Source organism: Podarcis erhardii (genome assembly GCF_964252035.2).
Source record: "Podarcis erhardii genome assembly, chromosome: 5".
In the NCBI taxonomy this organism is placed as follows: domain Eukaryota; kingdom Metazoa; phylum Chordata; class Lepidosauria; order Squamata; family Lacertidae; genus Podarcis; species Podarcis erhardii.
The window spans coordinates 87,335,829-87,351,334 of NC_138509.1; the positions used below are offsets into that span (position 1 = coordinate 87,335,829).

At 45.5% G+C, this 15,506-nt stretch overlaps 1 protein-coding gene across 1 annotated transcript in view; it reads right to left on the reverse strand.

The window, feature by feature from the left end:
- The window catches only part of SPATA16 (spermatogenesis associated 16), a 156,007-nt gene that overhangs the window by 54,809 nt on the left and 85,692 nt on the right, over positions 1-15,506 (reverse strand). Inside the window, exon 5 of the mRNA XM_081862520.1 lies at positions 10,401-10,485. Coding sequence (XP_081718646.1) covers positions 10,401-10,485 — 85 coding nt within the window. The remainder of the gene's footprint in view (positions 1-10,400; positions 10,486-15,506) is intronic.

Here is a 15,506-nt window from a genome sequence, read left to right on the forward strand (position 1 = left end):
AGTTTCCTGAGAACGGCAGCTGATTCCCCCCACCCCGAGGTAAAAAATAGCTCTCTTAGAACTGTCAAGCTCAGAACTATCAGTTTCCATCAGTCCCAGCAAGTTTGGCCATTGGACAGGGATGATGGGAAATGTAGTCCAAGAGAATTTGAAAGGCCACAGTTTCCTCAACCCTAGACTCTCCAGTGGGCCAGAGGCTGAAGTAGGTTTGTAAGCTAATCATCATCATCATCATCATCTGTTACCTGGACAGGTAAAAATGGCTGTCAATCAATGCGTGCAGGTTAATTGCAGAGAACCTCATGTTGCCTTTTTGGAATGAAAGTATATACGGTTTGTCGGAAGCATATTTTAAATTCTATGTTGTGCTTTCAATTAGATCACATCCATAACCTCTTTAGCAGTCATGGTTTCCCCCAAAGAATCCCAGGAAATGTAGTTCACCCTCCAAGGTTGTAAAATGTTGGATTAGGTCAGTTTAATTGTATTGATTGATTGATTGATTATTACGTACCGTTATTGAAACTAATTGTAATTGTGGCTAACACGTTTTTCGAATTTTAACGTTTACTCTGGCTCATCTGATATGCTGTGAAGTATAGGTGGGTTCCCACAAGGCAAGGCACAGTGATAACAGCAAGAACCTTTATTGAACTAACAGAACTGGACAACAGGGGCACAGCAACTGCTTATATACATTTCTGGAGGCCTGGGCCACTCCCACTCCCAATGTGATTGGCTGTCTAAACTTCCAAGCTGCGAATCACGACTCAGAGTTCAAGGGCCAATGGCAGAGACCAAAATCCTGAAATGTTCTGTGATTGGACATCATGCATCGAGTCAGAACACAGGAGCTCAGAATCCTTAGTCCAGACTCAAGCTCAGGCAAACACAGACCACTGAATACATAACATGTTGTGCGACATTTTGGGCATAGTAGCGTAAATAGGTGATGCTGGAACATGATATCCCATTGGAATATCTGAATAGTGGCCCTTATCCATCCTCTGAGCTGGGATCCTGACTTGGCTTACTCCCAGTTCCTTAGAGAAACTCATGATTGAGGGTCTTTTCTGCAACGGTACCTTGGCTTTGGAATAGTGTGTGAAAAATGTATTCTTACTGTTATTATATCGTTAGGCTGTTTTTTATTTTCTAAGGGTGAGGGAAAAGAAACAGCACAGAGCACCCATACCTCCCCGTTCGGTAGCGCTCATCCCATTCAATGAATAAAACATTGCATGTACAGTAATAGTTGAGAACTTCTGGCTTATCTGCTGTTTTATGCCTCCTCTAATGTAGGTCACGTCACATATCAGCTTATTATTTGGGTTCTTAAATGTGTTTAATAACTTAAGACGGCGGCCGTATTTTTGTACACGGCGTGGTTATTTTAAAACTGGCGTTGCGGAACGGCTAAAAATACATCTCGTGTGTTCTGCTGAGCTCTAAGAGGCAAAGCCACGGAGGCTTAAGAGATTTATTTTAAAGTTCAGGAAGTGTTAGATGCTACAACAAACTGTAAGTGTATTATTTTGCAGCAAAGGGGATCCAGACTTAGCTGTCACTTCGACCTCGCAAGGGAGATATGTGCGCAGAGGCAGCTTTCCCATGAGGAATTCTCTGTTGCATCCTAAGACACTGTCTCAGGCAGCCTGGGGATTGTTGTACATGCCTGGAGAATTTAGGGGTTGGCCATCTTTTTAGGACAATGGGCACAGGTGAATGCCATGGGTATCACCACTTCTGGCCACTCCCACCCAGGGATTGGGGTAAAAGTTGAACTCAGCACACAGGGGTGGGGGTGGGGGGTTTAGGAAGTGGGAAAGAGCATCACTCTTCCAACTTCTTCCTTCATGGCAATGGCGAGGGAAGTGTCTCAGAGACTTCTGGGGCATCAGGAAACACTGCAGGGGTGTTCTTGTGCCTACAGGCAGCAAGCTGGCAACCTGTGCTGCAGGAAGAGCAACACATTTTTGCAATTTAGTGACACCTCATGATCATTAGAAAAACACACAAGAGTGTAGACATGGATGTGTAGACAGCTTGGAACAGGAGTGGCAAATCGAACGTACTGTTTGGCTGGTCAAGTAAGAGCAGAAGGCCAAACACCTGGCATCTATATAAGGCGTGGCCAATCCAGAGGTGCCATACTGCCAGCCAACTGCAGGGTGATGTTGTACTATTTCCACTAACATGTGCAGCATTATCATTATTATTATTATTTACTAAATTTGTATACCACCCTTCATCCACAGATCTCAGGGCGGTTCGCAACATAAAAATACAATAAAGGTAAAGGGACCGCTGACCATTAGGTCCAGTCGTGACCGACTCTGGGGGTGCAGTGCTCATCTCGCTTTATTGGCCGAGGGAGCCGGTGTACAGCTTCCAGGTCATGTGGCCAGCATGACTAAGCTGCTTCTGGCAAACCAGAGCAGCACACGGAAACGCCGTTTACCTTCCTGCTGGAGCGGTACCTATTTATCTACTTGCACTTTGAAGTGCTTTCAAATTGCTCGGTTGGCAGAAGCTGGGACGGATCAACGGGAGCTCACCCCATCGTAGGGATTTGAACCGCTGGCCTTCTGATCGGCAAGTCCTAGGCTCTGTGGCTTGAAGAGGAACTTTCCCCCTGGTGCTTAAAGGTTTGTAATGAAGACACCAGCCGCACCTCCCTAGGGAGGCCATTCCACAAACAGGGAGCCACTGCAAAAAAGGTCCCGTTCTCATGTTGCTACCCTCCCGACCTCTGGTGGAGGAGGCACACGAAGAAGGGCCTCAGAAGATGATTGCAGGGTCTGGGTGGGTCCATATGGGGAGAGAGTCAGTCCTTGAGGTATTGCGAAAATTTATGCACACTTTACCGTAGTATATGCATTTTTGTACGCATTGCTTGGCCGGAGAACTGCGCTGTGAAATCTGGAGAGGTGGGGATTTTGAAGGATGGCCTTGTTTCTGGCTCGTGTATTGTTTCTGGAAGTCTGAATTAGGGCAGGTTCACCTTTAAATGCTGTCCAAATCGAATTTCTCTCTCTCCCTTGCTTCAGGCCTGCAAAATCATCCTAGCCAGGGAAAGTCTAATGCGATGTAACCTGGCAATGGACTGTGGTAGGAGGCCCCAGCAGTCCAGCTAAAACAGCGATGACCAAGAGGTTACCTCCGAAATCCAAACCTACTATTCAGTGGGGGGTTTATGAATGTCTGCTGAGCTTGACACACTGCATGGCACCTCCAAGGCACATCTAAATTAAGCGTGATCGGCATAGCTGCTTGTGTTCCCTCTTCCCCCTTTTCATCTTCCTGTATAGGTGGGCAAGATGCTTGGCTGCTGAACAGTGGTATAATTTCGGTACCCAAGGAATAGGATTTAATAGGAGGATGTGCCCGTAAAGCAGGATTTTGCTTCTAGCACTTGGAGACGCATGTCACCAAGCGGGTCTGCAGTCATGATCCTCATCAATTTCACACTGCTGCCAGTGTCTCGCAAATAGGGCTGCTACTTAAATGCTTTGCTCCTTCTCTCCCCAAGGACGAAAGGATTAGAAGCTCTTCTCAAACAGAGGCTTTTTTAAATAAGAGGAACTCAGAAAGAGACGGCTAAAAACAAGGGAGATGGACAAAACAAATGGCTTTGGGTTTGTCAGCGCTGGCCCCATGTCAATGATGCCTTCAGAATGAAGCCACCGCCTTGTACTTTGGTGTGCGCTAGGGCCTTAAAGTGACAGAGTGGATGGGAGAAAGACTCCCCAGAAGGAAGCCCATGAGACCCATGATCAGAGTTGGTGTGCAAAATTGGCAAAATTCCACAGCGTGGGCTCTCTCCTACGTCAGTAGTACAGTGGTACCTTGGGTTAAGCACTTAATTCGTCCCAAAGGTCCGTACTTAACCTGAAACTGTTCTTAACCTGAAGCACCACTTTAGCTAATTGGGGCCTCCTGCTGCTGCCGTGCCGCCGGAGCCCGATTTCTGTTCTCATCCTAAAGCAAAGTTCTTAACCTTAAGCACTATTTCTGGGTTAGCGTAGTCTGTAACCTGAAGCGTACGTAACCTGAAGCGTATGTAACCTGAAGCGTATGTAACCCGAGGTACCAATGTACTGCAGGCTCGCTCAGTGGCGGCAACAACAGCAGTGGAGAGCACAAATGCTCTGATGGAGCTGCATTTAAAATGTCCCACAATGCTTTAATGTTTTCATGTGGCATTGTGGGAACGTAAAATGGCGGCTCATAGACCTATCAACTTGGTATCTATCAGTTAAAGGGGAGAAGCAGAGGATGCAGTACCAGCAGACCCTGCAGGGGTCTCAAGACCCTAACTGCTGCCCTAAGGTGTCTTTGCTGATGCCAACCAAGCCTGCCAAATGGTGAATTTCTTATGGTCTTCCTTTGTGTTCTTTCACACCACTGTCAGTTATCCTAAGTCATTCACCTCCCATTGCTTTGAACAAATGGTGTGCTTCCTCAGCACTCCATCCCTTTCGTTATCTAGCTAGCACAAGCCCCATGCCCATTCTTTAAAAGGTATCCAGAGCCTTGTATACTATCTTTTAACATAACAAACGTCCTCCTGGATCAGATGAGTGGTCCTTCTGTGTTAATTTTAATTTTATTGGAATTTTATTTACAACATAACACAAACATCCCCCCCCCCAATACACAAACCCACCCTCATTAAACGTGAGCATAACATACAACAATACAAACAACCAAATAAAAGACTTCCTTTCTCCTGTATCTGGCCTCCTTATTTACTTCTTATAAACTGTTTCCTTTATGGATAATGGTTAAGATTTTTCTAATTATAACTTAAATATCCACAAAGTCTCCAGATGAGTGGTCCTTCTGGTTCAGCACCCAGTTTTCTAAAAGTTGGGCATGAAGGAAATAATGCTCCCATTTTTGTTCTCTAGCAACTGGTAATTCAGAGCCACAAAATCGCCAAACCTGAAGGTTTCCCAGTAGCTACCAAACAGCCTGACCTATTATGAATTTATCTAATTCCCCTTGAATCCATTCCTCCCTTGTCTTATGGCGGCAAATTCTGTTGGCATTATCCTTTGCAGTTCTCATGATTTCTAATGGCCTGGTATGGGTATTATGGTGTCAGCATGAGGGCTAAACTACCCTGGACCAATGCAAGAGCATTGCCACGTCCACCTGTGAGGGTACCCACCTGCACCGCTAACCTGGAAGCAACTAGGGCCATATGAGTTCTTGTTGGCTCACTCCATATGTTCCCATCAAACACCATGCTTTTTTGATTAGAATACTTTAGAAAGCTGTCCCTAAGCTGCTAAGCCCTAAATGGCCTTGGCCCAGTATACCTGAAGGAGCATCTCCACCCCCATCGTCCGCACTGAGGTCCAGCTCCGAGGGCCTTCTAGCGGTTCCCTCACTGTGAGAAGTGAGGTTACAGGGTTACCACTGTATTTTAATACTTTGTTGGAAGCCACCCAGAGTGGCTGGGGAAACCCAGCCAGATGGGCGGGGTATAAATAATAAATATTATTTAATAATATAATAATACAAATTATTATTATCATTATAACTGGGCAGAGGGCCTTCTGGGTAGTGGCACCCACCCTGTGGAATGCCCTCCCATCAGATGTCAAGGAAATAAACAACTACCTGACTTTTAGAAGATACCTGAAGGCAGCCCTTTTTAGGGAAGTTTTGAATGTCTGATGTTTTATCACTTTTTTTCTTATTAATATTCTGTTCGGAGCCGCCCAGAGTGGCTGGGGAAACCCAGCCAGATGGGAGGGGTATAAATAATATAGTATTATTATTATTATTATTATTATTATTATTATTATTATTATTAGTCCACCTGTTTTCCCAAGCAAAAATTCATTTCCTTCAGGAAAGGGGATAAGAGGCAGCAGATTGTCATTTGCAGCCAGGTATGAAAATCAGCTGTGTTGCTTTTATGGCCTAGAAGTGAGGCCTGCACTAGCTTCTACCCTTCTCCCTTCCTCAAGGAAAGATCATACTATATTTCAACTTGGGGAACCAGGAAGGGAACCAGGCAGCATAGGGCAAAGTAAAGGCAGGAGGGGACCTCCAGTTTTTTTAAGCCCAGATCAAAGTGATTGCACCCCAACCCTAAAATGTAGCCATTAGAACTGCTTACCAGCAGAGCCCAAATTAATATGGGGTGTGGAGGAGAATCGAGATCAGGGAGGGTCAACATGGGGCCATGCAGATATTGTTGGATTACAATTATTGTCCATGACCAGTGGGCCTACTGACCATGGCTAGTGGGAGTTGGTCTCCAGCAACATCTGGAGGGCACAACAACATCTGGAAGATGCTCATCTGGCTACCTCTGCACTAGATCAACAGCTTCCTTTCATGTTGGCTTATACCTCTTTATATGGGGAAAGATACCTCTCAACTGAAGGACCTTTTTGAATTTTACAAAATATTTTGTAATAAGATGTGCAGGGCAAAAGCAGATTCTAGACAATTTCGACAAGGAAAACAAAGCAGAGTTAGAAAAACAAACAAACTCGTAATTAATCAGCCCAGGCAGCATACTAAGCAATGTGATGGATTCTCCATCACAGAAATCTTTAAAAGAGAGATTGTGTTTTGTGTGGTGGTTGGGGAGGAGTGGGGGGAGAGAGAGAGAAAGAAAGAGAGAGAGAGAGAGAGATGGAGGATATGCCATAATGCAACCAGGATATTAGGTTTTTTGAAGGAATTGCTTGTGAAATGATATGCCCTGCACATTATGTAGGAGGTCAGAGCAGATAATCATTCCTCCTGGCTGTAAAGTATTTCAATCCATGAGAATTTATTATCTGCCTAAGGCAAAATGACACTATCGCACCCAGAACAACAAACTAAAAGGAGGGGAGCCAGGAGGAGAGGGGAGCGAGGATGGCCTGAGGGTTTTTTAATGGATTTTTAAAGGATAAAGAGGACCTTTTTCTTAAAGCGGGGAGCCCATGTTTTGGACTCCAAGTTCCACCCACCACTGGGAGTGTTACCTGTGGGTGATGGGAGGTGAAGTCTGCAACACCTGAAGAGGACCGTGTCAACTTCTTCTGAACTGCTAAATGTAAGCAACTTCCCTTTCTGCCTCTGCTGTGGTTAGAGTTGACCTGGATGCTGTCAGTATGGGAGGCGTTTTTATGCATTCTGCAGGGCAAACCTGGGCTTGCTACTGAAAATGGATTTGACAGGGCCCATCTCCCAGTGCGGAAGGAGATAAGGTCTTCAACTGTCTACCTTTCAAGGTAGCAAACTCCCTAGTTCAACAATGAGATGTGTGAAGAACTACTATCTTTTATCCATCCTGAATCTCCCAACATTTAGCTTCATTGGATCACCTCCAGGTTCTAGTATTACAAGAGAGAAAGAAAAACATCTCCCCCTATCAACAATCCTCCCTTATGTACCATTTTCCTGACAGGACAGAAGTACTGGTTTTGGTGGGCAGGTGTGGAGGACTCCCTGGTCCTGAATGGGGTAACTGTGCCCCTGAAGGACCAGGTGCGCAGCCTGGAGTCATTTTGGACTCACAGCTGTTCAAGGAAGTGCAGGTCAATTCTGTGTCCAGGGCAGCTGTTTATCAGCTCCATCTGGTACACAGGCTGAGACCCTACCTGCCCGCAGACTGTCTCGCCAGAGTGGTGCATGCTCTAGTTATCTCTCGCTTGGATTACTGCAAAGCTCTCTATGTGGGGCTACCTTTGAAGGTGACCCGGAAACTACAACTAATCCAGAATGCGGCAGCTAGACTGGTGACTGGGAGCAGCCACCAAGACCACATAACACCGGTCTTGAAAGACCTGCATTGGCTCCCAGTATGTTTCCGAGCACAATTCAAAGTGTTGGTGCTGACCTTTAAAGCCCTAAACGGCCTCAGCCCAGTATACCTGAAGGAGCGTCTCCACCCCCATCATTCTGCCCGGACAGTGAGGTCCAGCGCCGAGGGCCTTCTGGTGGTTCCCTCACTGCGAGAAGCCAAATTACAGGGAACCAGGCAGAGGGCCTTCTTGGTAATGGCACCTGCCCTGTGGAACGCCCTCCCACCAGATGTCAAAGAGAAGAACAACTACCAGACTTTTAGAAGACATCTGAAGGCAGCCCTGTTCAGGGAAGCTTTTAATGTTTAATAGACTATTGTATTTTAATATTTTGTTGGAACCTGCCCAGAGTGGCTGGGGAAACCCAGCCAGATGGGCGGGGTACAAATAATAAATTATTATTATTATTATTATTATTATTATTATTATTATTATTAACTACAAAGGAAGCGAGAAGAAGCCACATATGCTTCTTTGAGATCTTGAGAGGAATGGTGCAATGTATACATAAACATGTTGCAAAGTCTATAATCTTCTCAGATATTAATAGCTGGCTACCTGTGGAACATGAGGCTTTCAAGGAGAAATAAGGTTTTAGCTGGGATGTGCATGCACTCCAGTAAACATTTCCTCCAGAAAGACTTTGTTTAGAATCATAAAACTGTAGAGTTGGAATGGACCATGAGGGCCATCTAGTCAACCGTCTGCAATGCAGGAATCTTTTGTCCAATCTTTTGGTTGATGCTCGGTGGGTGAGCAAGAGACCCCTCCCCCAATGTACGTCCATGTTGATGCTGTTTTATTTCTCTCTTTTTCTGTTCCCCTGTGTGGATAGAGTCATTATATAGGGGACTGGATTAATTATACCTAACTGGGGACAGGAGAACAATGAAGTTCTTGTCTAGCATCTTGACTAGCGTGTTCTCTGACATGATGTCGTAGACACAAATTCCTAGCAAAGCAAAGGAGGTTTCATGGTTTCCAGCACCAGAAACCTCCAGCTGAAGCATATTCTGAGAAGGAAGAAAGACTTGGTGTTCTCACCTAGCCACAAAGAGGAAGGAATAGCCCGTGCGTGTTAACTTCCCTTTACCATCCAGCAAGACTGACCAGTGAATACGTTTTTTCTCATCTCCCTCTTTCCCTGCTTGTGTGACATAACACAAAGCTTGCGAGTCATTTGGGCCTTCTACTCTGCAGTAGGGATGAATGAACTTACCTATTCGTGGTCCATGTCACCTTTGCATGTCTCCCCCCCCCTCCAAGTGCCATTCATTTCCCTTTCTGCATTAGTCTGCCATTCAAAGGATGTGTTTAAATACCTATTTTCCTTTAAATTTAAACTGCTAAGGGCTGATAAATCTGTTGGGTACCTTGTCTCCTGAGATGGAAAAGGATCAGCGCATTGGTCTCAGAGGTGTGGATCAGGACATTTAGTTCAGGAATTTGCAAATACTGACTTCCGCAAGCAACTCTACTCTCCACCCTGCCTCTATCCCACCCTGCAGGTGAGAGTGAATAACCTCTGGTGGCAGAGCTCTATCTAAGGCTACTCTCACTGTTTGCAAAGCACATGAAAGGACACCAAAATACTATGCACATTTTTGCCCCAGACCCAACCCCTCCTTATGGAAGGTCTGTGTACCAAAGCAGAGATTCTCTCTCTCTCTCTCTCATTCTCTCTCTCTCTCTCTCTCTCTGGGACGCGGGTGGCACTGTGGGTTAAACCACAGAGCCTTGGACTTGCCGATCAGAAGGTCGGCGGTTCGAATCCCCGTGACGGGGTGAGCTCCCGTTGCTCGGTCCCTGCTCCTGCCAACCTAGCAGTTTGAAAGCACGTCAAAGTGCAAGTAAATAAACAGATACTGCTCTGGCGGGAAGGTACAGAGTGTTTCTGTATCTTGCTCTGCTTCGCCAGAAGCGGCTTAGTCATGCTGGCCACATGATCCGGAAGCTGTATGCCAGCTCCCTCGGCCAATAAAGCGAGATGAGCGCTGCAACCCCAGAGTCAGCCACGACTGGACCTAATGGTCAGGGGTCCCTTTACCTTTTATCTATCTATCTATCTATCTATCTATCATCTATCTATCTATCTATCTATCTATCTATCTATCTATCTATCTATCTATCTATCTATCTCTATCATCTATCTATCTCTATCATCTATCTGTCTGTCTATCTATCTATCTATCTATCTATCTATCTATCTATCTATCTATCTATCATCTATCTATCTATCTATCTATCTATCTATCTATCATCTATCTATCTATCATCTATCTATCTCTATCTCTGTTAGAATGATACAGTATCAAAGATGAAATTTTATGGCTGTCTGTAAAATTGAAGTATGAGCCAAGGGTTAACAACCTTGAATTTTTAGCCTTAAAATTAGTCTCAGAGAGGGGTGGGGGGAGGAAAAAAGCTACTTCATTATAAATACGTTACTGCTATATAATGGCCTCCTGATTGATAAGCCCCGCAGCTACCTTAGCCGGCAGTCTTTTAAGCACCAATCCTTCATTTGGGTCCTAACAGCAAGGTGGGCTCCTCCTCCCTCGCTGGGCCATCAATTTTTACCTGCCAATACAGTTTGATGAGCTTGCTGGTATGCTGCTCACTTCCTCCTGACAGCCAGTACATGTAGTCAGCAACCATGGCACTCCTAACGACGAAAACAGAATAAGCAAGTGAAATAATTCAGGGGGAGGAAGAAGACTGATGAGAATACAGAAATGCGATGCTCGTGACCTAAAAGACCCGCACAGGCTACGAAACCTTTGCAGCCCCGCACCAGCAAGCAGTGGCCCCATGCAAATTCTGGCCTGCCCAGGTGTACCTCTTGCACCCATAGCTGCCATCCCAGAGGCAAAAGAGGAACATGGAAGGAGCAGAAGCTTCAATAATGGTCAAACTCATGCTGGTAGCTTCGTCCAACCATCTCGTCCTCTGTTGTCCCCTTCTCCTTGTGCCCTCCATCTTTCCCAACATCAGGGTCTTTTCCAGGGAGTCTTCTCTTCTCATGAGGTGGCCAAAGTATTGGAGCCTCAGCTTCAGGATCTGTCCTTCCAGTGAGCACTCAGGGCTGATTTCCTTCAGAATGGAGAGGTTTGATCTTCTTGCAGTCCATGGGACTCTCAAAAGTCTCCTCCAGCACCACAATTCAAAAGCATCAATTCTTCGGAATAGCACGTCCTTATTTTCCTTGGCGAAATGTTGGAGGGGTTGGTGTTTCCTTCCACTTGCCCTACCCTGAGCCAAAGCAGGCTGCTGCTCAGGATCTGGGGCAGGATACCACCGTTCCATAACCCCTTGTCAAAGGGACACTCTCGCAAACTAAGGCAAGCAAGGACTAAGGCACATTACAAATGCAGCTATTTATATTAGCATACATTCATAATTATCAGCCATTGGCAAAAGGATATAGCATGCATTTGGAAACTCTGGGGAGCTGTTTTATTAGGTAACAAAAGTGCGAGGAGGAAACGGCCCTAACATTTCCCCCCCCCCTCCCCGCAATTGATGGGTTTTTCCATTTTTATTGTGAGCAAATATTTAACGGTCACTCAAAAATGTTTTATTCCGGCTCGCTTTAAAGTATTTATGGACTCCCACGCATTATATACAGTCAAATTTTCTTCCAGGACAGCAGCTGAATGTGTGATATAGCGCGCTGCTGGTATCAGAGGATATCTCAGTTTGTGGCAAAGTCAAACATAGTTCATCTTTGATTAAATTATGCTTGCCGCGGTGGAGTTTGGGGGTGTGGGGAATGGGGGAAGAGGTGGCAAATCTTGCAGCTAATTGAATATGCTTTAGTGCCCTGAGTGTTTGTAACAACTACCACATTTCTCTTATTAGACTGAGAGGATATTAAAAACTATTGTGCAATGGATATTAATGCAGGTTTTAACAGACTTCAGAAAATCACTTTGCTTTTTTATGGCTGCTCCTCCAATACCCCCCCCCCTCCTTCCCCTCTGGAGATTCCAAATCCAATTAAATGCAGCCAGATGTAATTCCAAATTGTCACTTTAGTCAATTAAACATATAATAATCTTGTGTGCCTAATTACTAGCACAAAAAGTTTATTTGTTGATGCTTTCCTATCTGCTTGTCGCTGCCCGTCTCCCTCCCTCCCAGCCCCCCCATCACTGCCGATATATTTATTGCTCCTTGACATTACTGTAAATTGAATTTGGAATTCTCTCCCGAGTTACATGTGTTATAAAACCCTAATCCCAGGCTAGTAGTAATACCATTTTAGAACATGTTTTCGCAAGCTGCATTATGTTCTTAATGAGATATGGCCGAGAGAAAATAAAGGAAGCAGAGGATTTAAATCACAAGCAGTTCAGAGTTGTCTGGGTGTCGTGGGGAAGGCAGGGGGGAAGACGACTGCCGTGATGCTCTGTGGGAGGCCCAGCAAAAGATAAATCTATCCTTGCACAGAGGTGAGCATCTCTTGACTTCAGTGCATTGGTGGGAGGGGGCACTTGCTTTGAATCTAATGCTAAAGAGGTTCCACATCTCTCGTGCGACCCACTGGCAAAAATCTGGGGAACTTTGATGAAAACAATGAGGATGTCAGGGGCTGGATTGAGGAGGAATGGTGGCAGCCCCCCCTTCTTCTGAACCTTCCTAGGGGCAGGAGGGCAGTACAGTGGATGTTTGGGTTGCGAACATGAGCCATGCGGGATGCACATTCGCAACCCGCAGCGGCGCGTCTGCGCACACACGGTTGCGATTTGGTGTTTCTGTGCATGCGCAAAGCGTGATTTAGCGCTTCTGCGCATGCGCGACCCCCAAAACCCGGAAGTAACCCGTTCTGGTACATCTGGGTTTGGGCGGGTCCATAACCCGAAAAAATGCAACCTGAAGCATTTTTTCTGTAACCCGAGGTATGACTGTATTGATTTAGAACAGTGGTTTGCAAAGGGGAAAATCTGGGAAATCATGGCTGAGGAGCAGCTAGAAGAGGAATCACCAGGAGAGAGATAGCTGGCAGATTCAGTGACCTTGGACAGCATTCCTGACCCCCCCTTTGCCCAAGACTAGACGGGCGTTGAGAGTGATAGAACACAGAGCTCAGTGGCAATAAGCTCAGATTACGTGACGTAGGAGTGACGTAGATTAATGTGGACGGAGGGGCAAACCTTTACTGGGAGCAACGCCATTTCTAGAAAGATATGTATTCCCTTCTCTCTGTGATTATTAAAGAAGCAAACTGGTAAGAACGCTCCTTTTGTTTGATCTGCTTATTTACTGCCACTGGGGGACGGATCCTATTCCCCAAAGCCTGACAGAGGACGATCAATGAGCTTCTGGCTTTATACAGAAGAGACCCAGTGCCAGCAGGTAGTTTCCTTGGGCCAGAGCTAGAGGGCCCACTCAGAGCCAGCCCACCAATGATGTGGGGTGAGGCAGCTGCCTGTTAGGATATTTCTGTTCCACCTTAAAAGGAAGCAGGCTTTGTGAGTCACAGAGTCTGCGTATTTCCTGTTCACAGGAAGTTTCTGTTTGTTTCTGCTTTCATTTTCTCCCTGTGCCTGAGACATCAACACAGGCAGTCATGTTTTCTTTGTTCTGACCAACGCTGAATAAAATTGTAAATAATGCTCTCCTGCGTGCATCTTTCACTGTGCGAACTCTGCTGATAGAGCGTGCAAGAGCTCTGGAATGTGGGAAGCTATTTCTGGGGCTCATGTCGCTAATTAACTGATACTGCGTTTCTACGAGAGATCGCTGGATCGTCCGGAGACGGCATGGGGCATGATGGCCTTTGTCTCCCTGGCAGTATCCCAACACTGCCTTGGGTGGCACCCATGAGAAACGGCACCAGAGAGGGAGAGGAAGCAGCTGCCCTGCTGCTGCTTTACATGGCGGGGTAGCCATAGCCTCTGTGTGACGTAGTGGGTAGAGTGGGGCAGTGGCTTCTCTTCCTCCAGGTGACGGCCCTCTCTGGGCAGCCTCGGTGAATAGGCTTGCTGCTTTCACAGCCTAGTGTGCTTAGTTCTCTTGACAGTGCTGCTCTTGTACCACTGAGGGCAGGCGTGGCAATGATGCTTCGTGTCTTAAAAGGCCTATGAGTGCCCTGGACTTGCTGCCAACACCACAGTTTCCCAATGACCAAACTCAGTTTAGGCCCATTCATTTCAGTATTAATTTCAGCAGGCCCACTCTGAATATAATTTAGCTGGATGCAACCTAATTTGCCTAGTATGCTGCAAAATCCTGCGAGATCACAGCAACAAAAATGGCTGCCGTTCTCTCACAAAACAACAACACGGAATGTCCCAGGTTTTCCAGGACACTTGCGGGGTATGTGCTAAGACCAGGTACTCTCAACAAAGATTTCACCTAGTACAATATGGTGAAACCATTGGTTATGAATGTAACAATTGCTCCAAAAACATTGTGTAGGGCAGCCATTTTTCAAGAAGTAATGATCCAGACACAAAAAGTTGTTGACATATGGCAACCCTAACATTATGAGCTAATCACTGGAAGTACCCTCAGACTCTGACAGCTTCGTAGAGCTTACTGAATTGTCTGGAACTGGCGTGATGAACAAATTAACGGAAGTAATTCATAGGAAAAAGGACGGCTTTGACTCATTAATGTTGCAGATAATTGGATGGACTTTATAGCTTATTGTGACTCGTATTATCACCATGTCAAGCTAGGCAGAATTGTGTTTTTGTGATCAGGTCTATCTGCTTCGCTTTCAGCCATTTCCCCCCTTAATTTGTTTTAAAAACTGCAGTTTTTTGCAGTTGATGATGGGGAGTTTATTAATGAGCAGTCATTTTTTTAAATGAAATGGGTGAGGGGGAAACGGAAGAGTTTTTTTTAAAGCCAACTTTCTGCCACCTGATTTCTAGATGCAACCCCAAACACAGCCACCCGTTGAAATTTGCACTTCAAATTTTGCATTGTAGTTCCTCAGAAAAGTAATGTGTACAAAAATGCATATACAGTGGTACCTTGGGTTAAGTACTTAATTCGTTCCGGAGGTCCGTACTTAACCTGAAACTGTTCTTAACCTGAAGCACCACTTTAGCTAATGGGGCCGCCTGCTGCTGCCACGCCGCCGGAGCACGATTTCTGTTCTCATCCTGAAGCAAAGTTCTTAACCTGAAGCACTATTTCTGGGTTAGCGGAGTCTGTAACCTGAAGCATATGTAACCTGAAGTGTATGTAACCTGAGGTACCACAGTACTAGGGTAAAGCATACATACCAATGCATATATTAGTGGAAGTAACATGCAGTATATAAAATTAGGGGAAATTTCCCCGTAAAAATAAGTGTGTAAGGCAAAATTGCATCCATAATTGGCGCTAATATGCTGATGAATTTCCATGAAGGCTATTTTTAAAAAATGTGAACTTGATGTGGAAGTGTAGAGAACTGAACGCAAAGAAGCCAACATCTACAGAGTCGCTCATCCCTCAGTGATATCAGGACATGAGATAATTAGTATTACAAGTGACCAACTGGGTGTGTGTGTGTGTGTGTGTGTGTGTGTACTTGACGCTGGGTAACCATTTTCAGGGGTACACCTGGATATTTATTTATTTTGAATTATTTACAAACCACCCGCTCATGTCAGGGTGGGGATGCAATAAGACACAAGATACCATCAACACATAATAAAATAATCATAAATACAGCGAGCTCATCCT